The 23,707-nt window shown below is 33.1% G+C and overlaps 1 protein-coding gene, 1 non-coding gene and 1 pseudogene across 2 annotated transcripts; 2 read left to right on the top strand and 1 right to left on the bottom strand.

Annotated features, from left to right (window-relative positions):
* The first annotated feature begins 5,437 nt into the window (after window positions 1–5,437).
* On the top strand, window positions 5,438–6,734 carry LOC107637913 (uncharacterized). The gene is made up of 5 exons (XM_021121330.2): window positions 5,438–5,575; window positions 5,677–5,736; window positions 6,198–6,290; window positions 6,463–6,531; window positions 6,606–6,734. The coding sequence occupies exons 1-5, from the start codon at window positions 5,438–5,440 to the stop codon at window positions 6,732–6,734; spliced, it is 489 nt and encodes a 162-aa protein (XP_020976989.1).
* A 4,479-nt stretch (window positions 6,735–11,213) lies between these two features.
* Window positions 11,214–11,317, bottom strand: LOC148568620 (small nucleolar RNA R71). Its single transcript, XR_015882139.1, has one exon. It is a non-coding gene; the product is annotated as a small nucleolar RNA R71 (small nucleolar RNA).
* Window positions 11,318–22,150: 10,833 nt separating this feature from the next.
* Window positions 22,151–23,507, top strand: LOC107636739 (ABC transporter G family member 28 pseudogene; annotated as a pseudogene).
* The last annotated feature ends 200 nt before the right edge of the window (window positions 23,508–23,707 follow it).

Below are 23,707 nucleotides of genomic sequence, written 5' to 3'. Positions count from 1 at the left end.
ATTAATCAGCACTGAAGAACCACATTTCTTTATTAATGATTAAGATCAGAGATCTAGTTCATTCTCCGAATATTTAAAAGAGTAAAAAATTTTAAATATATATTATTTTTTAAATATTAAAAGAAAAAAATTATTTATTTAAAAACTAAAAAATAATTAAAAGAATGAGTTAGAACTTTTAAATTTTTTTATTTTTTATAAAATCTTAAATACTTTTTTTTTGGGTGACTAAATCTTAAATACTATCTAATAAGACGGAAGGGGTATTCCTGCTGTTAAAAATACAAAAAAAAAAAATGCTCTATATGTGTTAATTAGCAAGAGAGGTTTTAAAAGCTAATATATATTGGGTGTGCTTTGTCTTATTTAGGTGGTGGTGAGTTGGGTAGGTCTGATAAAAACAGAAGATAGGTGAGAGTGAAATCTTTGGGGAGAAGTGACAGAATTGCACATGGGAAGAAACCGTCGTTTTTGTGTTCAACTTCAAATGGTTTTGTAGAATATATATTAAAGGTGGATACTTCTATAATGACATCTCTACATGAAAATAACATTACAGACTATTAGATAAATTGATATATTTGATTAAATATGATTGATTAATCATCTAAAGATTCACAATATTATTTTTATATAAATATGTTATCATGTGAATATTCTTCTATATTAAAAGGACCATAGGGTGATGAGGATATTGATTATTATTATTCTCTCATAAATAAACTCTCGTGGGAATTAATTCCATGCATCTTCAGCAATGTTCTCTCGTTAATTCCCAAATCGTTGTTTTGGAGAATTGGAATGTTGAAAGTGAAATTCCATAGTATTGGGAGTTGGTATTGTGTGGGATTTTGTACTTTAAAATTGTTTTGATAACTAAGAGGACTATTTATTGCATGATGGAAGCAGGCTCCCTTTGATCGATCACGAGCTCAAAATATAAAATATAGTATAGGCGCTATAGTCTATACAGTCTACACACAAACCCAATGAACCAGAACTAAAAGTCATAACATTATTCAAAAATTGGTGAATTAGACTGAACCAGAACTAAAACGATTTTGATCAAATGACGTTGCTTATGGACTAAAAAAAGAAAGAAAATACATTGAAATTCGTTGATAGAAAAAAAATAGAAAAATAAAAAGGAAACAGATCTAATCATTAACACTTTGTTTGGTATTGAAGAATTTGTAAAAAAAGAAAAAGGGAGAAGAAAATGAATGAAAACTTAATTTTTTTTCTGTTTGAATCAATAGAGAAATCGTATGGAAAACAAAAAAATATATATGGTCTAGTTTAATTTCTTCTCCCCAAAGGTGCAAAGAAAACTGGGATTGAATTGTAAAGATGGATAAAAGTATTTATTTATCCTTTAATTTCTTTTCCCCAAAAGTGCCAAGAAAACTGGGATTGAATTGTAAAGATGGGTAAAAATATTTATTTATCCTTTTAGTAACATCTCTTATTGAATTTTCATGGTTTAATTGTTACTAATGTTTAAACAGCTAAGCAAAAAATTGTCTTTACTTTATTGGCAGTATTAGAAAGCATTTGTTTAATGTATCTTTAACCCATTTTTTTTATAAACACTACTAGAAAACTAGTTATTACAGACGGATATTTCCGACAGATTTTATCTCACGGAAATACAGACGGAATTTCAGAGGGATTTTTTGTCGGAAAATAAAAAAAAATGAATTAACATAAATTACAGACGGAAAACAAAATCCGTCGATAATTCTGTCGAAAAAATTAATTTTTTTTTTATAAAAAATGATTACAGACGAAAAATCCATCTGTAATTAAATGGACAAAATGCTACAATTTATTAAATTATTACAGACGAAAAATCCGTCTGTAATTTAAACTTTTTCATCGGAAATATCAAATATTAGAATAAGGAGAGGGGTCATTTTACTCCCAATTCTTCAGTTCACTTTTTTTTTTCACGTTCTCCTTAACTTACTCCCATGCCTTCTCTCTCCATTGAAGATGTGACATCCTCCGCTGTCGCCGCCGCCGCTCGTGTCGCACAAGCTTCTTCCACTGCCGCTCTCAATGCATTTGCTCCTTTCATCGTCACACGAGCTCTCTCGGCCGTGCTCTTGTCTTACGAGTTCCCTCCGCCGCCGCTCTCGCACTGCTTCTTCTCTCCTCGCCGGAGGTTTGTCATTGTCTCTTCTCGTCGCTGTTAGTTCAGGTAGGCCTCCGCCTCCTTCTCGTCCCTAGCCCTAACCCTTCCATTCTGATTCTGTTCCGATTTCATGATCCCTAGCCCTAACCCTGTCCCTTCCCTGTTGTGATTGAAGTTGAAAATCAAAGAATACGATCGAGGAGAGCTCTTATGTTTGCAAATCAGTTGTTGCTGCTGCAGAGAACGGAGTTTAATTGATTCTGATAACTCATTCTTACAGATAACTCCCTGTTTCAAAAATTTGGAATGTATGACATGGTTTTTATCTTTTTATTTTTATTTTATTGTATTAACTACAATCACAATGCTCTTTAGGAAGCAAAAGTTGCATTTAAGGCACTATTGGAGTCTGCTTAGTTGCTGTCGCTGCGTTCCACTTCAGCTTTTTTCATATTCTCCTCAAATTTGTATAGATTTTGTCTGATTATATATTGGGTGTAGGGAGAAGAATTATAAAATATTAGGTAGGAAAAATAGCTGTTTAGATTAAAATATAACAATAGTCAGAGGTTAGGCTTTCGCAATCAAAGATGTCTAAAATTTTATTCCTTGTTATACTGTTTAGAAAAAGGAAAATGCTGTTGAGGAACACAGACGGAATTTAGCAGAATACAGGAAATTCTTGGAGTCATGTGATTATATGAAGGTACATATTACTTAAAAATGTTTAACTCTGTTGTAAACTTGTAATTGTTTCTATTTTCTTCAACGTGTCCTTATTTTGTCAATTTTCTCTTTTTGGGTTTCATTTTAGGTTCACAGTCCATGGCGAAAAGTCCAAGATCGGTTAGAGGACGATGATAGATATTTACGGCTTGAAGAAATTGACCGCTTGCTTGTTTTCCAGGTACAGTGTTATAGTTATAGTTATAGTTGGCATATATCATAGATCTGTATTTTAAATAAGCCTTGCATCTCTATATAAATCTTTTTTTCTTCTTTTAATTCATTTAATTTTAGTCATAATATTAAAATCTGGTTTTGTTTCAATGCATGTAGTTTTTTGCTTCCAATGGTTTTCCATGTCCTGCACTCCAAAACCCTTCTGATCATTTACTGAAAACTATAAACAAGGATTTTGATCAGGTAACTAAGCCTAGCTTCACTTGAAGATACTTGAGCATTCAGAAATAATTTGATGGTATTTTGAATTAACTACTATTTCAGGATATTGACATGGGTTTATCTGGCACTAGAACAGTGCTTACAGAAGAAGCAATTAGAATCTTTATAAGCGCATATGAATCATCTGAAATTAACCAACAAGTTCAACAAGAAGTTGCAATGCTATCTAAGCAGGTTTCTTTCATTTCATGTCTATTGCGTGCATTCATAAGCTATAATAAAAGCATTGATCCATAACTCAATTTATGTTTCAGGAGACTAGATCAGTAGATCATAAGAGTACAGGTACATGTTGAGGATTGCAAGCCACTTGTTGAGGATTGCTGTAGTTTTAAGATTTTGCAATCTACACGGTTGATTTAAAAATGTTAAAGTGTTTGTTTGTGTTTTAAGATTAAGAAATTTGTGTGGTGTTGAATTTTTCTGTTTAGGCCTTTTCTATTTAGGGGGTGAAAGCATTGCTTAATTGTTATATTGCAGAAATGCAACCATTACTTGAGAAGGTTTAGGAAGATGCATGGAAAGCAAAGAATAATTCGCAGTATGAATGATTATGCAGAGTTCCTATTTCAGGTTCGTGATGCTTGTCATGCTTGCACAATTTTTCAATGCACGGATAACAAACTTATCTTGATATTCTCTTATTCATCTCTGTGTCCATTTGTATGTGCTTTTCTCATTCTTCACAACAAATTGAGACAGATGGTCAATTTTGGAACCGGATAACTCGATCATATGGTTGTCACTTGTCAACAAGACTCTTGATCGTTTATTCATTTTAATCTTGCTGCAGTTATTCATTTCTATTTGCATTTCTTTGGACTTTGATTTTATTGTGTTTTATGTTTGTTATTTTGACTGAATTTAATTATCCAAGGGTGCTACAATCCCTACTTTCTCACTTTACCAACTTGTGTACTTTAAGGAGTTTTCATCCTAGAAATAATACTTATGAATGGTAACTGGAACCATTTATATAATACCCATCGTTTCCCTTCACATTTGTTCCATTCTAGGTTATATTTCTTCAATGAAATTTCTATCAGAATGAACATGATTTCTGACATTCTTAAGTTCTGGCAATACGATTGTGACTTAAGTTTTTATGTATGTATCCTTTTATCTCCTTTAACTGCTATAATGTTCAAAATGCTGTGAAATGATGAGATGGCCTCTGTTTATACACATTAATTATGGAACTCTTTACTAAAGTTGGCACTTCAGATTTTAGGGTTATTTGGATGGCCTTTCATGCTCTCAGCTCTCCTCCCCATCTTATCTTTACTAGTACCTTTTATCATTCATCTACTTAGGTCTTCTCTGTATGAACTGTGTTAGTCATAGATACTGTCTAGGAGGTTCCTTTGCTTCTAATCTTCCATGATTATCATTAGTATCTCTTACAATGTTGCATCTAAAGTGGTTATGGTTGCTTTCTTTTCTGTATGGTTTAGAGATGGAAGCAAGATATTGATGATGAGGATGATCCATATTCAAGTGGGAGGCCGTCATGGTTTAGAAAGCAATATACCGCTGGAGCCTCTGGAAAGCACAGGAATAACGGTCAAGGAAGTCATCGATACAGAAGTAAGGGAGTCTGAAATACTTATGGTGTCATAGAATATTTCATATGTATCATATAGTTGTACGCTGATTTCTTCTGTGGAAATTTTCTAATCGAATCTGGTCTGGGAAACTTCTGTCTGCACAAGTAGAATTTTGAGAGATTAAAGAGCCAGAGACCATGAATTAATTTTATTTGATGATTTGATCTATCATCATAAACTTTCTTAAATGAGGACCGAATATTAGCATTTCTGTTTTTAATTTTAATATAAAATATAACATTCCAGATGGGATATAAAGCATATTATGGAGTCATTACTAAAGCATATTGTGGAGTCATTACTTGCAAAATCCTCAAGCAAGTAAAATACTTTATGTCTTCAACTTGGGAGGATTGCAAGCCACTTGTTGAGGAGACACAAGAGTACAGGTACATGTTGTTCTCTGTTTCAAGTTACTGAGTCGGTTGTGCCATGAATAGTGTTGTCCATCCTGGAAGTATTTGTTCTTGATGATTCTGTCCTACACTTACTTATAGATCAATGGGGGATGAAAACTACAGTAGAAAAGTATTTGAGGAGTACATTACATTCACTCTCCTATTTATCAAATAATAAGGCTGGGAATGGAGAACTTGTAGTTGTGGACTCCAATGATCAAACTAAGCTTAAACATGAGGATCAGAAGGTTTGTTTCATTTTTTGTGTGCTACTGCTTGTGCTTAGTATTTCAATTTCTGTTTCATTAGTAGTATTGATTCTTACATTTTTATATAAACATTTTTCTAGACTCTTCGTAGACTGGCTCAAAATTGTGAGGCTGCTAGGAAGAGTCGATTGAGGAAGAAGGTAAATTAACTGCTCCCAACATGATATGTTAGATTGCTCAATTGAACCTAAACTTAAGCCCCCAACCATTGAATGATTGATATGTGTTGGTTTTTCAATAGGCATATGTACAGCAATTGAAACTAAATAAGAGTAGCCTTAGGACTGATATATGAACTTAGGAAATGAAAACACCTAAAAGTGATGTTATACTAGCTACTATAGTTTTTTTGGCGGGGCTATAACTAAAATGACATTTTCTCAAAACTGATAATGTCAAGAACTCAAGATTGATAGGCAGAAGCCATAGGAATGTATCCAAAAACTTTGCTTTTTAAGGCGGAGATATGTACATTCTACAACCAAACAACTGAATTTACAAAATTTATTGGCCTTGTTCTTTTTAAGGTTTGTTAATATTAACTTTTATCTGTAGGTTGTCAATTAAATGTTATAGTATTTGCAATATTTTCCTATTGCAGATCATCTTGGCTAGAGAGTATCTAAATGATGTTTCCATTAGCAGAGAACAATTGAAGTACCTGGTTTTTGAAGCTTTCCGAGGTGGTTGTCAGGTTAATTCTCTATAACTTGTTAAATTTCAACACAAATTTTTTTATATATTTGATGTGTCGCAGGAGATATCCATAAGTTATTTGAACTGATCGTGATTACTTTGATCCTTTTCCTATAGTCTCCATTTAAACCAGTGAAGCTTAGTTAATCCTTTTCCTCTTTTGATTTTAGAATAAATGCAATGTGGGATACACATTTATCAACATGCTGTCGGCATCACACATTATTCCATTCTATGAGGTTATTAGTTTTTTGTGCATATTTCTCATTGTAACTAATGTGTTTGATTCTAACTAATGTATTTGATTTTGCAGACATTTAATGGGAAGAAGTGGGAGAAGTTTAATAGTGAAAAAGTTGCTTCTCTGGCATATGCACGAGTCCAAGGAAAGGCTGCACTGGTGAACCACTTCCAGAATTCAATTTCCACACGCTGCCAATGAGCTGTGGAACTTTGAAAAACATAATCTTCTTTTGTTTTTGATGTAGTATAGTTGAACAATACAGTGAGTTTATATTTTGAATCTTAGTTAATGTATCAATACACTTTGTTGATATATGGTTGTTACTTATTATTATAGTTGATGTATCAATATACTTTGTTTATATTTTGAAATATATTGACTTGCTTGTTTATAGTACTTTTCTTTTAATTTGATAATACAATGAACTTGTTTAAATTTATATTTATTTTGTATGAAAAATAAAAAAAATTCTATTTTACTTTACTGATAGATTTACAGATGGATTTTTTGTCTGTAATTAGAGTGAGATGATTTTCTAAGGTTCAAATTACAGACGAAAAATTTGTCGAAAAATCTGTCTGTAGTTACAGACGGAAAATCCGTCGAAAAATCTATCTGTAATTACAGACGGAAAATTCGTCGGAAAGTTTGTCGTCTACGGGAAATGGATGGAGAATTTACAGAGGGAAAATCCATCGGTAACTGGTAAAAATCCGTCGGTAATTTTCCGACCGAAAAAAATCCGTCGGTAAATAATTTCCGACGGGGCTTTTTGATGAGCGGATAATTTATACGCTTTTTGACATTGTTTTTAGTATGTTTTTAGTAGGATCTAGTTACTTTTAGGGATATTTTTAATAGATTTTGTGTTAAATTCACATTTCTGGACTTTACTATGAGTTTGTGTGTTTTTCTATGATTTCAGGTATTTTCTGGCTGAAATTGAGGGACTTGAGCAGAAATCAGATTCAGAGGTTGAAAAAGGACTGCTGATGCTGTTGGATTCTGACCTCCCTGCACCCAAAGTGGATTTTCTGGAGCTACAGAACTCGAAATGGCGCGCTTCCAATTGCGTTGGAAAGTAGACATCCAGGGCTTTCCAGCAATATATAATAGTCCATACTTTGGCCAATAATTGACGACGTAAACTGGCGTTCAACGCCAGCTTTCTACCCAAATCTGGCGTCCAGCGCCAGAAAAGGATCCAAAACCAGAGTTGAACGCCCAAACTGGCACAAAAACTGGCGTTCAACTCCACAAATGGCCTCTGCACGTGCAACACTTAAGCTCAGCCCAAACACACACCAAGTGGGCCCCGGAAGTGGATTTATACATCAAATACTTACTCATGTAAACCCTAGTAGCTAGTTTATTATAAATAGGACCTCTTACTATTGTATTAGGCATCCTGGATTGTATTTTGATCCTGTGATCACGTTTTAGGGGGCTGGCCATCTCGGCCATGCCTGGACCTTCACTTATGTATTTTCATACGGTAGAGTTTCTACACTCCAAAGATTAAGGTGTGGAGCTCTGCTGTTCCTCAAAGATTAATGCAAAGTACTACTGTTTTCTATTCAATTCTTCTTATTTCTCTTCTAAGATATCCATTCACACCCAAGAATGTGATGAAGGTGATGATTATGTGTGACGCTCATCATCCTTCCCCCTTATGAACGCGTGCCTGACAAATACTTCTGTTCTACATGAATTAAGCTAGAATGAGTATCTCTTAGATCTCCTAACCAGAATCTTCGTGGCGTAAGCTAGAATGATGGCGGCATTCAAGAGAATCCGGAAGGTCTAAACCTTGTCTGTGGTATTCTGAGTAGGATTCAATGATTGAATGACTGTGACGAGCTTCAAACTCGCGATTGTTGGGCGTTAGTGACAGACGCAAAAGGAGGGTGAATCCTATTCCAGCATGATCGAGAACCGACAGATGAATAGCCGTGCCGTGACAGGGTGCGTGAGCATATTATTCACTGAGAGGAGGGGATGTAGCCACTGACAACGGTGATGCCCTTGCATAAAGCCAGCCATGGAAAGGAGTAAGACTGATTGGATGAAGATAGCAGGAAAGCAGAGGTTCAGAGGAACGAAAGCATCTCCATTCGCTTATCTGAAATTCCTATCAATGAATTACATAAGTGTCTCTATCCCTATTTTATTATTTATAATTCGAAAACCACATAATTATTTTATATCCGCCTGACTGAGATTTACAAGGTGACCATAGCTTGCTTCATACCAACAATCTCCGTGGGATTCGACCCTTACTCACGTAAGGTATTACTTGGACGACCCAGTACACTTGCTGGTTAGTTGTATCGAAGTTGTGACAGACTGTAAAACTAGATCAGAGTATCTGGCCTAAGAAGCCATTACTAGAGATCACAATTTCGTGCACCAAGTTTTTGGCGCCGTTGCCGGGGATTGTTTGAGTTTGGACAACTGACGGTTCATCTTGTTGCTCAGATTAGGTAATTTTCTTTTTGTTTTGTTTTCAAAAATTTTTCAAAAAAAAAAAACCTTTCAAAAATTTCTCACTTGTTTTCAAAAAAAAAATTGTTTTCAAAAATATATTTTTCTTCAAAAATTTTAAGAATGAATTCTAGTGTTTCATATAGCATATTTTAGCTTGACTGGCCATGAAGCCATGTCTAATTCCCAGGATTTTGATTGAGGACTATGAATTCATTACTTCCTTTTTCCCAAGTGTTTTCAAAAAAAATTATACAAAAATCCAAAAAAAATTAGAAAATCATAAAAATCAAAAATATTTTTCTGTTTCTTGTTTGAGTCATGAGTCATGTCATAAGTTTGGTGTCAATTGCATGTGCATCTTGCATTTTTTTCGAAAATTCATGCATTCATAGTGTTCTTCATGATCTTCAGGTTGTTCTTGGTAAGTCTTCTTGTTTGATCTTGATGAGTTTTTGTTTTGTGTTGTTTAGTGTTTTTCATATGCATTCTTGAATTCTTAGTGTCTAAGCATTAAAGAATTCTAAGTTTGGTGTCTTGCATGTTTTCTTTGCATTAAAATTTTTTTCAAAAATATGTTCTTGGTGTTCATCTTGACATTCATAGTGTTCTTGGTGTTCATCTTGACATTCATAGCATTCTTGCATGCATTCATTGTTTTGATCTAAAAATTTCATGCATTGCATAATTTTCATGTTTTCATAAAAATTCAAAAAATCAAAAAAATATCTTTCCCTTTTTCTCTCATCAAATTCGAAAATTTGAGTTGACTTTTTCAAAAATTTTTAAAATCAAGTTGTTTCTCATGAGTCAAATCAAATTTTCAATTTGAAAATCTTATCTTTTTCAAAATCTTTTTCAAAAATAAAATCTTTTTCAAAATTCTTAGTTATTTTCGAAAATTTCAAAAATATTTTTCAAAAATCTTTTTCTTATTTTTATACCAAATTTTCGAAAATAACATAATCAATTAATATTTTGATTCAAAAATTTGAAGTTTGTTACTTGCTTGTTAAGAAAGATTCAAACTTTAAGTTCTAGAATCATATCTTGTGATTTCTTATGAATCAAGTCATTAATTGTGATTTTAAAAATCAAATCTTTTTCAAAACTAATTTCTATCATATCTTTTCAAAAAAATATCTTCTTATCTTATCTTTTTCAAAATTTGATTTCAAAATATCTTTTCTAACTTCCCAACTTCTTATCTTTTCAAATTTGTTTCAACTAACTAACTAACTTTTTGTTTGTTTCTTAACTTTTTCAAAACTACCTAACTAACTCTCTCTCTCTCTAATTTTCGAAAATATCTTCCCTCTTTTTCAAAAATTTCTTTTTTATTAACTAATTATTTTTATTTTTTATTAAAAAAAAATTTCGAAAAAAAATACTAACCTTTTTCAAAAACTATTTTCAAAAATCACTAACTCTTTTTCAAAAATTGTTTTCGAAAATTCACTTCCCCCTCTCATCTTCTTCTATTTGTTTATTGATATACTAACATCTTTCCTTCAACTCTCCAAAAATCCGAACCCCCTCTCTCTCTGAGTTCAGATTTTCTTCCCTTCTTTTCTTCTACTAACACAAGGATCCCTATACTGTGGTATAAAGGATCCATATTATTATTACTATTTTTTCTGTGCCATCTTCTTTGTCATATGAGCAGGAGCAAGGACAAGAACATTCTTGTTAAAGCAGATCCAGAACCTGAAAGGACTCTGAAGAAAAAAATTAAGAGAAGCTAAAATACAACAATCCAGAGATAACCTTTCAGAAATTTTCAAACAGGAAAAGGAGATGGCAGCCGAAAATAATAATAATATAAGGAAGATGCTTGGTGACTTCACTGCACCTAATTCCAATTTACATGGAAGAAGCATCTCCATTCCTGCCATTGGAGCAAACAATTTTGAGCTGAAACCTCAATTAGTTTCTCTGATGCAGCAGAACTGCAAGTTTCATGGACTTCCATCTGAAGATCCTTTTCAGTTCTTAACTGAATTCTTGCAGATATGTGATACTGTTAAGACTAATGGAGTAGATCCTGAAGTCTACAGGCTCATGCTTTTCCCTTTTGCTGTAAGAGACAGAGCTAGATTATGGTTGGATTCTCAACCTAAAGACAGCCTGAACTCTTGGGATAAGCTGGTCACGGCTTTCTCAGCCAAGTACTTTCCTCCTCAAAAGCTGAGCAAGCTTAGAGCTGATGTTCAAACCTTCAGACAGAAAGAAGGTGAATCCCTCTATGAAGCTTGGGAAAGATACAAACAGTTGACCAAAAAGTGTCCTTCTGACATGCTCTCAGAATGGACCATCCTGGATATATTCTATGATGGTTTATCTGAGCTATCAAAGATGTCACTGGACACTTCTGCAGGTGGATCCATTCACCTAAAGAAAACGCTTGCAGAAGCTCAAGAACTCATTGACATGGTTGCTAATAACCAGTTCATGTACACTTCTGAAAGGAATCCTGTGAGTAATGGGACGCCTATGAAGAAGGGAGTTCTTGAAGTTGATACTCTGAATGCCATATTGGCTCAGAATAAAATATTGACTCAGCAAGTCAATATGATCTCTCAGAGTCTGCATGGAATGCAAGCTGCATCCAACAGTACTCAAGAGGCATCTTCTGAAGAAGAAGCCTATGATCCTGAGAACCCTGCAATAGCAGAGGTGAACTACTTAGGTGAACCTTATGGAAACACCTATAACTCAACATGGAGAAATCATCCAAATTTCTCATGGAAGGATCAAAAGCCCCAACAAGGCTTTAATAATGGTGGAAGAAACAGGTTTAGCAATAGCAAACCTTTTCCATCATCAACTCAGCAACAGACAGAGAACTCTGAACAAAATGCTTCTAATTTAGCAAATCTAGTCTCTGATCTATCTAAGGCCACTGTAAGTTTCATGAATGAAACAAGGTCTTCCATTAGAAATCTGGAAGCACAAGTGGGCCAGCTGAGTAAAAGGATCACTGAAATCCCTTCTAGTACTCTCCCAAGCAATACAGAAGAGAACCCAAAAGGAGAGTGCAAGGCCATTGACATAAGTGCCATGGCCGAACCTGTGAGGAGAGGAGAAGACGTGAATCCCAAGGAGGAAGACCTCCTGGGACGTCCAGTGATCAATAAGGAGCTTCCCTCTGAGGAACCAAAGGACTCTGATGCTCATCTAGAGACCATAGAGATTCCATTGAACCTCCTTATGCCCTTCATGAGCTCTGATGAGTATTCCTCTTCTGAAGAGAACGAGGATGTTACTGAAGAGCAAACTGCCAAGTTTCTTGGTGCAATCATGAAGCTGAATGCCAAATTATTTGGCATTGATACTTGGGAAGTTGAACCTCCCTTGTTCATCAATGAACTAAGTGATCTGGATCAACTGACATTGCCTCAGAAGAGACAGGATCCTGGAAAGTTCATAATACCCTGTACCATAGGCACCATGATCTTTAAGGCTCTGTGTGACCTTGGTTCAGGAATAAACCTCATGCCCCTCTCTGTAATAGAGAAACTGGGAATCTATGGGGTGCAAGCTGCTAGAATCTCATTAGAGATGGTAGATAATTCAAGAAAACAGGCTTATGGACAAGTAGAGGACGTGTTAGTAAAGGTTGAAGGCCTTTACATCCCTACTGATTTCATAGTCCTGGATACTAGAAAGGAAGAGGATGAATCCATCATCCTAGGAAGACCTTTCCTGGCCACAGCAAGAGCTGTGATTGATGTTGACAGAGGTGAAATATTCCTTCAATGGAATGAGAACTCCCTTGTGTTTAAAACTCAAGGATCTCCCTCTGCAACCATGGAGAGGAAGCAGAAAAAGCTTCTCTCCAAGCAGAGTCAACCAGAGCCCCCACAGTCAAACTCTAAGTTTGGTGTTGGGAGGCCACAACCAAACTCTAAGTTTGGTGTTGAACTCCCATATCCAAACTCTAAGTTTGGTGTTGGAGAGTCTCAACAAAACTCTGCACATCTGTGAGGCTCCATGAGAGCCCACTGTCAAGCTATTGACATTAAAGAAGCGCTTGTTGGGAGGCAACCCAATGTTTATCTAATTCTTATTTTTATTGTTTTTCATGTTTTCTTAGGTTCATGATCATGAGGAGTCACAAAATAAATATAAAAATTGAAAACGGAATAAAAAACAGCAGAAGAAAAATCACACCCTGGAGGAGCATCTGTCTGGCGTTCAAACGCCAGAACAGAGCATAGTTCTGGCGCTGAACGCCCAGAATGGGAGCATCCTGGCGCTGAACGCCCAGAACAAGCATGGTTCTGGCGTTCAACGCCAGAAATGGCAGCAAAGGGGTGTTGAACACCCAAAATGGGCACCAACCTGGCGCTGAACGCCCAGAGTTGTGTGCAAGGGCATTTTACATGCCTAAATTGGTGCAGGGATGTAAATGCCTTGACACCTCAGGATCTGTGGACCCCACAGTATCCCCACCTACCTCATCATCTCTCTTCCCATTCATGATCATCCCTTCTACTTTCCATTTACCACTCACATCCATACACCCACTACCTTCAAAATTCAACATCTCTCTCCCACCCAATCCCACCCATATGGCCGAATACACACTCCCATCCATCTCCTCCATATCTTCTTCTTATTCTTCTATTCTTTCTTCTTTTGCTCGAGGGCGAGCAACATTCTAAGTTTGGTGTGGTAAAAGCATAGCTTTTTTGTTTTTTCCATAACCATTGATGGCACCTAAGGCCAGAGAAACCTCTAGAAAGAGGAAAGGGAAGACAAAAGCTTCCATCAAGGGTCTATAGCTCAGTGGTAGAACATTTGACTGCAAATCAAGAGATCCCTGAGATACCTCAAGGGATACATTTTCTTCCACACAATTATTGGAAGCAACTAAGGGTGGAACATCAAGAGCACTCCATCATCCTTCATGAAATCAGAGAATATCTAAAAGTAATGAAGGAGGAGCAACAAAGACAAGGAAGAGACATAGAAGAGCTTAAGGACATCATTGGTTCCTCAAGAAGGAAACGCCACCATCACTAAGGTGGATTCATTCCTTGTTCTTATTTCTTCTGTTTTCGTTTTCTATGTTATGTGCTTATCTATGTTTGTGTCTTCATTACATGATCATTAGTAGTTAGTAACTTTGTCTTAAAGTTATAAATGTCCTATGAATCCATCACCTCTCTAAAAAAAAAAATGTTTTAATTCAAAAGAACAAGAAGTACATGAGTTTCGAATTTATCCTTGAACTTAGTTTAATTATATTGATGTGGTGACAATGCTTCTTGTTTTCTGAATGTATGCTTGAACAGTGCATATGTCTTTTGAAGTTGTTGTTTAAGAATGTTAAATATGTTGGCTCTTGAAAGAATGATGACTAGGAGACATGTTATTTGATAATCTGAAAAATCATAAAAATGATTCTTGAAGCAAGAAAAAGCAGCAAAGAGCAAAGCTTGCAGAAAAAAAAAAAAGGCGAAAAAAAAATAGAAAGAAAAAGCAAGCAGAAAAAGCCAAAGCTCTTAAAACCAAGAGGCAAGAGCAAAAAGCCAATAACCCTTAAAACCAAAAGGCAAGGGCAATTAAAAAAGGATCCCAAGGCTTTGAGCATCAGTGGATAGGAGGGCCTAAAGGAATAAAATCCTGGTCTAAGCGGCTAACCCAAGCTGTCCCTAACGATGTGCTTGTGGCATGTAGGTGTCAAGTGAAAACTTGAGACTGAGCGGTTAAAGTCAAGGTTCAAAGCAAAAAAAAGAGTGTGCTTAAGAACCCTGGACACCTCTAATTGGGGACTTTAGCAAAGCTGAGTCACAATCTGAAAAGGTTCACCCAATTATGTGTCTGTGGCATTTATGTATCCGGTGGTAATACTGGAAAACAAAATGATTAGGGCCACGGCCAAGACTCATAAAGAAGCTGTGTTCAAGAATCATCATGCTGAACTAAGAGAGTCAATAACACTATTCGAAATCTGAAGTTCCTATAGATGCCAATCATTCTGAACCTCAATGGATAAAGTGAGATGCCAAAACTATTTAAGAGGCAAAAAGCTATAAGTCCCGCTCATATGATTGAAGCTCTGTTTCATTGATAGTTTGGAATTTATAGTATATTCTATTCTTTTTATCCTATTTTGATTTTCAGTTGCTTGGGGACAAGCAACAATTTAAGTTTGGTGTTGTGATGAGCGGATAATTTATACGCTTTTTGACATTGTTTTTAGTATGTTTTTAGTAGGATCTAGTTACTTTTAGGGATATTTTTAATAGATTTTGTGTTAAATTCACATTTCTGGACTTTACTATGAGTTTGTGTGTTTTTCTGTGATTTCAGGTATTTTCTGGCTGAAATTGAGGGACTTGAGCAGAAATCAGATTCAGAGGTTGAAAAAGGACTGCTGATGCTGTTGGATTCTGACCTCCCTGCACTCAAAGTGGATTTTCTGGAGCTACAGAACTCGAAATGGCGCGATTCCAATTGCATTGGAAAGTAGACATCCAGGGCTTTCCAGCAATATATAATAGTCCATACTTTGGCCAATAATTGACGACGTAAACTGGCGTTCAACGCCAGCTTTCTACCCAAATCTGGCGTCCAGCGCCAGAAAAGGATCCAAAACCAGAGTTGAACGCCCAAACTGGCACAAAAACTGGCGTTCAACTCCACAAATGGCCTCTGCACGTGCAACACTTAAGCTCAGCCCAAACACACACCAAGTGGGCCCCGGAAGTGGATTTATACATCAAATACTTACTCATGTAAACCCTAGTAGCTAGTTTATTATAAATAGGACCTCTTACTATTGTATTAGGCATCCTGGATTGTATTTTGATCCTGTGATCACGTTTTAGGGGGCTGGCCATCTCGGCCATGCCTGGACCTTCACTTATGTATTTTCATACGGTAGAGTTTCTACACTCCATAGATTAAGGTGTGGAGCTCTGCTGTTCCTCAAAGATTAATGCAAAGTACTACTGTTTTCTATTCAATTCTTCTTATTTCTCTTCTAAGATATCCATTCGCACCCAAGAACGTGATGAAGGTGATGATTATGTGTGACGCTCATCATCCTTCCCCCTTATGAACGTGTGCCTGACAAACACTTCTGTTCTACATGAATTAAGCTAGAATGAGTATCTCTTAGATCTCCTAACCAGAATCTTCGTGGCGTAAGCTAGAATGATGGCGGCATTCAAGAGAATCCGGAAGGTCTAAACCTTGTCTGTGGTATTCTGAGTAGGATTCAATTATTGAATGACTGTGACGAGCTTCAAACTCGCGATTGTTGGGCGTTAGTGACAGACGCAAAAGGAGGGTGAATCCTATTCCAGCATGATCGAGAACCGACAGATGAATAGCCGTGCCGTGACAGGGTGCGTGAGCATATTATTCACTGAGAGGAGGGGATGTAGCCACTGACAACGGTGATGCCCTTGCATAAAGCCAGCCATGGAAAGGAGTAAGACTGATTGGATGAAGATAGCAGGAAAGCAGAGGTTCAGAGGAACGAAAGCATCTCCATTCGCTTATCTGAAATTCCTATCAATGAATTACATAAGTGTCTCTATCCCTATTTTATTATTTATAATTCGAAAACCACATAATTATTTTATATCCGCCTGACTGAGATTTACAAGGTGACCATAGCTTGCTTCATACCAACAATCTCCGTGGGATTCGACCCTTACTCACGTAAGGTATTACTTGGACGACCCAGTGCACTTGCTGGTTAGTTGTATCGAAGTTGTGACAGACTGTAAAACTAGATCAGAGTATCTGGCCTAAGAAGCCATTACCAGAGATCACAATTTCGTGCACCACTTTTACAGAGGGACAAAATCCGTCGGTAATTTTGTCGGTAACCAAAAATCTGTCTGTAATAAAGACTAAATCTGTATGTAAATCTGTCTGTATTAATCCATTTTCTAGTTGTGAAATTATACAAAATTCTGCTTTGGTTAAATTAATTTTTGACCATCTAAATTATTAAGTGTTTTTAGTAGTTAAGTCTACTGAATTTTGGTGCTTTTGACCATCTTCAATGCATATAAAAATTGTATATGATTTTTCATTATGTAGTTACTATTTTATTTTTTAAAGACAATTTAGTGACATTTTTCTTGCAATATAATTAAAGAAATTAATGGCATAACCTATGAGTAATTTTTATTATTTTTTTGCACAATTATTTATTTGTATTTGTTTGAAAAACAAAGATATATCTTGTTGTTTATGATATTTAAAATCTTTAAAAATAATTTGGATGATTTTTTTGTATTAAAAAATTAATTTAAATACATTAATAAATTATAATTTATATATAATATATGTAAGGATGATAAAATAATTTTACTCTATGATAATTTTCTCTCTTCTTACTTTTCTTTATATCCAAACAAAAAAAAATTCTTCTTATTTTATTTCTTTCCATTTTCTTTTCATCCAAACAACATAAAAAAATCACTTTTCTTTTCATTTTCTTTCCTCTCATTTCTTTCCATCCATTTTCTTTCCTCTCATTTTCCATCAAACATATAAACATAGTGTAAATACAAGAAAAAGGTAGTAAGACAGTATCATTCACGACAATAAAAAAAAGAGGCAGAACAAATAAAAACAAAGACGATGAAGTGAGGGAGTCACATTGCTGCCTGTTGCTACTGGAGAGCAGAACATAGATTGAGCCTTGAAGGAATAATGTTGATGTTGATACGGCTATCGTTTCTATTTTTTATGGGAAAAGGAGTACTGCCACTAGAGTTACATATTGTTGATACGGCTCTAACAAATTTTTTACTTAAGCACAAATATATATAATTGCATTCTTTTCCTTCTTGGTGTTTTCTTCGTTTTCTGCATTCTTTTCATCTCCTCCTTTTTCTTCATCTTTCTCTTTCATTATCGTCATCGTCACTACCACCACCACTATCTCCTTCTCCTCTTTCTAATTTTGGTGTAAAAACTAAAAAATTTATCTGTCATTATTAAGAAATTTCGGTGTATTTATATTCTAATAAGTTCTGCATAATTCAAAATTCTTCCTCCTCCTCATCTTCTGTTATTTTTTTCTTCTTTTTCATCATCATCATCATTATCATCATCATCATCATCATCATCTTATTTTTTTATTCATCTTTTTCTTCTTATTTTACCTTCTTAAGTTTCTTCTTATTTTACTTTCTTAATAAGAAATAAAACAAAAAAAGAAGAAACACATAATGCTACAAAATTACTAGGAAGAGGATGAACCTACATTCATGCATTCAACTAAAAGAAAAAAAGAAATAAAAAAAAAAGAAGAAAAATGCAGCATTACAGAAAATATTTTTGTGCATTTGTAGCAAAATTTCGGTGTAAAAACTAAGAAACTTATGTGTTATTGTTAAAAAATTTCGGTGTATTTTTATTCTAATAAGTTATACATAATTCAAAAACTTTTCTCTTCCTCCTCCTCATCTTTTGCTGCTTCTTCTTCTTCTTTTTCATCATTATTATCTTCTTCTTTTTTTTCTTATTCATCTTTTTCTTCTTATTTTACCTTCTCAAGTTTCTTCTTGTTTTACTCTCTTAACAAGAATAAAAATAAAAAAATTAAACAAAGAAGAAGAAAAAACACATAATGCTGCAAAATTATTAGAAAGAGGATGAACCTACATTCATTCATTCAACTAAAAAAAGAAAAGAAATAAGAAAATAAGAAGAAAAAAAATGCAACATTAAAGAAGATATTTTTGTGTTTTTACAAAATTTAGGTGTAAAAACTAAGAAATTTATGTGTTATTATTAAGAAATTTCGATGTATTTGTATTCTGATAAGTTCTACATAATCAAAACTCTTCCTCTTCCTCCTCCTCAACTTCTGCTTCTTCTTCTTCTTTTTTTCATCATCATAATTATCTTCTTCTTTTTTCTTATTCATCTTTTTCTTCTTGTTTTATTTTCTCAAGTTTTTTCTTGTTTTACTCTCTTAACAAGAATAAAAAAAATCAAACAAAGAAGAAGAAAAAATACATAATGCTGTAAAATTACTAGAAAGATGAACCTACATTCATTCATTCAACTAAAAAAAGAAAAGAACTAAGAAAACAAGAAGGAAAAAAGTGCAACATTAAAGAAGATATTTTTGTGCTTTTACAAAATTTAGGTGTAAAAACTAAGAAATTTTTGTGTTATTGTTAAGAAATTTCGATGTATTTGTATTCTGATAAGTTATACATAATACAAAACTCTTCCTCTTCCTCCTCCTCAATTTCTGATGCTTCTTCTTGTTTTTTTCTTCATCATCATCTTCTTCTTCTTCTTTTTTCTTATTCATCTTTTCCTTCTTGTTTTATCTTCTCAAGTTTTTTCATGTTTTACTCTCTTAACAAGAATAAAAACAAAAAAAATCAAACAAAGAAGAAGAAAAATGACATAATGCTGTAAAATTTTTAGAAAGAGGATAAATCTACATTCATTCAACTAAAAGAAAGAAAGAAATAATGGAGAAAAGAAGAAAAAATGTAGCATTAAAGAAAATATTTTTGTGCATTTCTAGCAAAATTTTGGTGTAAAAACTAAGAAATTTATGTGTTATTTTTAAGAAATTTTGGTGTATATTTATTTTGATAAATTCTGCATAATGCAAAACTTTTCATCTTCCTCCTCATCATCTTCTGCTGCTTCTTCTTCATCTTCTTCTTATTTTATTTTCTTAAAAGGAATAAAATAAAAAAAGAATAAAAATTAATGTTTCAAAATTACTAGGAAGAAATTAAAGGAGAAAAAGAAAAAGTACAACAACAACAACAATAAAAAGAACGATGATGGAGAGAAAATACGTGAAGAAGAAGAAGGAACACACAGGAGAAGGAAGAAGAATGAGAAGAAGAAGAAGGAACGTGAAGAAGAAGAAGGATATGTTTGCATTAGTGAAGCATGCATATATGTATATACGTTGCATGTAATGAAAGTAGTTTTTATTAAGTTTTGACCAACTTGGTTAGAGTTAGTTACCAAAAAAACTTGAATGTATAGCCAAACTGTTAACTATAACCTCTAAAATATATTTCCACAAATGACAATTATATTTGAGAATTTTTTTGGGTGACTTACTATTGGGAATTTAACATATTCTATTGGTATATAAGTTATTAAAATTATTAAATTAGTTTATAAAATCTAATTAATTAATAATTTTAAATTTTATTTATTTTAATTATTTATTTAAAATTATAATTTATCTCATAAAACTTGTTTTATATACTACTTTCTTTTATTCATCTATAGCATCATAATTTTAGAAATTAATTATATTATAACATACTATTTAATTAAGATATATAAATATATATTAGGAATATAATTAATATTTTTTTTGTAAAGTGTTATTTCAAATTAATTTGTCAAAACATACTTTAAAAGAAAAAAAAGATATTGAAAACAAATTTAAATGTATTAAGGTACTACATAAGATTATTTTAAAAATTCTATTAGAGATGTTTATTTTAAGTTATTAGTTGAATGTAATTTTAGATTTTTATAGTTAAAGCTAAATTTAAAAATAATTTTAAGTAAATAGTCGCAAATCAAGCAGCAGAATCATGTTACATTGTCGTTAGATTCATAATTAAAGTTGTTGCTTATAATGTTTAATCCATAAAGTTAGGGTGTAATCATATTGGGTTGGGTTGAGTATGGAAGAAATTGAGAATTGAACCAATTAAATTTGATAGATTTAGAATGAATCGGGCAAATATATTTCTGTGACTAAACTTGGACCGATCATATCAGATTGCATGGATTTGAATACGAAATTAGAATTAGATTTCTCAAAAGAAAAGAAAAGAGAGAAGGAAAAAGTTTTGTAACGAAGAAAAATAAAAACAAAAAATAGGTGAATAATGGTTGAAGTTTGATTAAGGTTAGATAAAAATTATATAAATTGTATATTTTTATTTTTTAATATATAAGGTAATTAGGTCATCTCGGATCCCAAACTCTAAAAAAGAGTATTTTGTGAAATTTAAATTTTTTTTTATTTTTTGCAATAAAGTTAGTGGTGATTCCTAGATATTTTTTTTTTATAAAAAGATATTTTTGTCTCAATCTTGTATCTCGTCCTCTTTAAAAGATATTAAAGAGTTAAGTCTATTTAATTAAATTATGCATATAAATTACTTAAATTATATTTATTTTTTTTTCTTTAAATTTCAATAATACTTTTAAGAATAGTTTTTATTTCTGTAAAAAATATTCTCTTTATAATATTTAAATAAATAAATTTTTTATTATATATTTATGTTTAAATAAGAAACTACAAGGCATAGAAAAAAATCACAACATAAATGTGCTTTAGTATATATAATATAATAAAAATAAATTTTGAGTGTAATGGGATGAACTAAATATAAAATAATTAAAATTAAGATACAAAATTTTTATGATAATTAGTTTTTAAAATAAAAAAATAATAATTAAATTCATTCTCTTATACGAAATATTATTTTACGTTATATAATATACATATAAATTTAAATTTTTAAAAGTAAAGTTATATTCATAAATATTTCTAAGTAACTAATGACATAGAGTTTTTTTTTGTCTCTTTTAATATGCTTATACAAAATAAATGATATTTTGATCTTTTTGTTTTAATATATTTAAATAACACATTAATACTAAAAGAATATTTTTGTCTTTTAATTAAATAAATTTAATATTAAAAGATATTTTAGTCTTTTAAAATATTAATCCTAAAGAATATTTTGCCCTTTTAATTCTTTTAAATTTTTGTCATAATTTTGTAATAATTTGATATGAATCCAAAAATGAAATAAACTCAAATTAAAAAAAAAATTTAGTCCAAAGCCCCAAACAAAACTTTAGTACTCATTCTCCTCTTTTTTCTTAATTACAAAATACTAAAATTTTATATATAATTTTTTTTTAATTAAGGAGCACTAAAATTCCATACAACTTTAAAGCACCAAATCACGTGCTTTTGAATAAGTTTATAACTATTTTTTTTAACTTTTAACTTATGAAAAGTTATAGTATTGATGTTTGATATAATTTTTAAAACTAAATTATAATTTTTAAAAAAATTATTGAAGTAAAAGGAACAGTTATCCATCAGAAAAGATGAAAGTACTCCCACGAAGATGGTTATCAACTCTACTATAAATATACTAACACTCCTCAGGTATATTCACGTTCACTACAAGAAAAATGTGTTTTAGCAACAAACTTTTAGTGGCAATAACATAATGGCCACTAATTCTTTAATTTAAGTTATATTTTTGCGGTAATTATATATTTGCCATTATTACAATATGTTATAGTGGCCATTATTACTATTGCCAAAAAATTATTATCTTTTATTACTTATAATTTTAATTTTTCTAAATTATTACGGTGGCCATTATCATTATTGCCACTAAACTTTATTATTACTTTCTTTTATTATCCCTAAATGAAATTGAAAACTGGAGAGAGAAAGAGAAACTGAAAAAGGAAGAGAAGTATCGACATTGGGTTAATTCGCGTGCTTTCCTCCATCGCCAATCACCACCGCCGTAACCGTTGCCATCGCCGACAGTCGCCGTCCATCATTCTACTCCTTGGACCTCATTTCCATCCGATCCACCTCAGATCCGCATCGCTGTCATCATTTGTTCATCTCAGATTTACGTCGCCAAGGTCTTCTAGCCACCGTTATTGTTCTTGTTACAACACCACACCTCTGCCGCTTGTACCGCCGCCGTTCTTGCACGTAGACGCACAAGATCGCTGCTGTCGGTAGGTCTTCTCCATTTATTTTTCGATTTAGGTTTCAATATTTAGAAGCCTGTGATTCTCTCTCTGTATTATTACTTTTTCTCTGTTTGCTTGCTTGATCCTAATGAATCTGGCAGATCAAGCTAAAATTGAAGTGTTTAAGTGTTTGCTTTTTATTTTGAGATAACAGCCAAATATTATCTAATGGAAAGGCCTTTGAATGCCTCACGAGTGGTTCGATTCTTATAAATGGAAGGAATGAATCAATCCTCTCCTTCAAGAAAATTATTGGCTTTGTGACACAAGATGGTGTAGTTCATGGAAACTTGATAGTGGAAGAGAATCTCTGGATTAGTGCACAATACAGGTACATTATATTGTTGCACATTCTAACTGAACTATGTTGTTACTCTTGAGTGCTAGAAATGTACTTATTCAAGTGAATTTTTTTGTTAATGTTAAAGGTTATCAGCTGACTTGTCAAAACAAGAAAAAGTTCTAGTTCTTGAAAGAGTTATTGAATTCTTGGGGCTTCATTCTGTGAGGAATTCCTTGGTTGGAACGGTGGAAAATCGAGGGATCTTTGGCGGCCAAAGGAAGCGTGTAAATGTCGGATTAGAAATGGTTATGAAACGTTCACTTCTGATCTTGGATGAACCCACTTCTAGTTTGGACATTGCATCATCTCAGCTTCTTTTAAGAGCTTTAGGATGCGAAGCGCTTGATGTAAAACCCGGTTAATTAACGGCTAATTAACCCATAAACAAGAATTTATTCTAGAAAGTCAAAAATGTGATTTTTATGACTTAATGATGCGGGCGGAAATTGGCGATTTAAGAATGATTATAAAATATGCGTTGCAAGTATAGTTCTCAACCAACCAGAAATCCGCTTTATCAATTTAAAAAGGGTGTCACAGAAATTAAAATCAAAATACGGGG

Source organism: Arachis ipaensis, chromosome B4, assembly GCF_059453495.1.
Source record: "Arachis ipaensis isolate K30076 ecotype BB chromosome B4, ASM5945349v1, whole genome shotgun sequence".
In the NCBI taxonomy this organism is placed as follows: Eukaryota; Viridiplantae; Streptophyta; class Magnoliopsida; order Fabales; family Fabaceae; genus Arachis; species Arachis ipaensis.
This window is presented reverse-complemented; position numbering and strand designations above follow the sequence as displayed.

Coding starts and splice junctions, on each gene's coding strand:
- LOC107637913 (XM_021121330.2), top strand. CDS start 5,438: ATGAAAACTACAGTAGAAAAGTATTTGAGGAGTACATTACATTCACTC. Junction 5,576..5,676: donor TTAAACATGAGGATCAGAAG/GTTTGTTTCATT, acceptor ACATTTTTCTAG/ACTCTTCGTAGACTGGCTCA. Junction 6,291..6,462: donor CTTTCCGAGGTGGTTGTCAG/GTTAATTCTCTA, acceptor TTTTGATTTTAG/AATAAATGCAATGTGGGATA.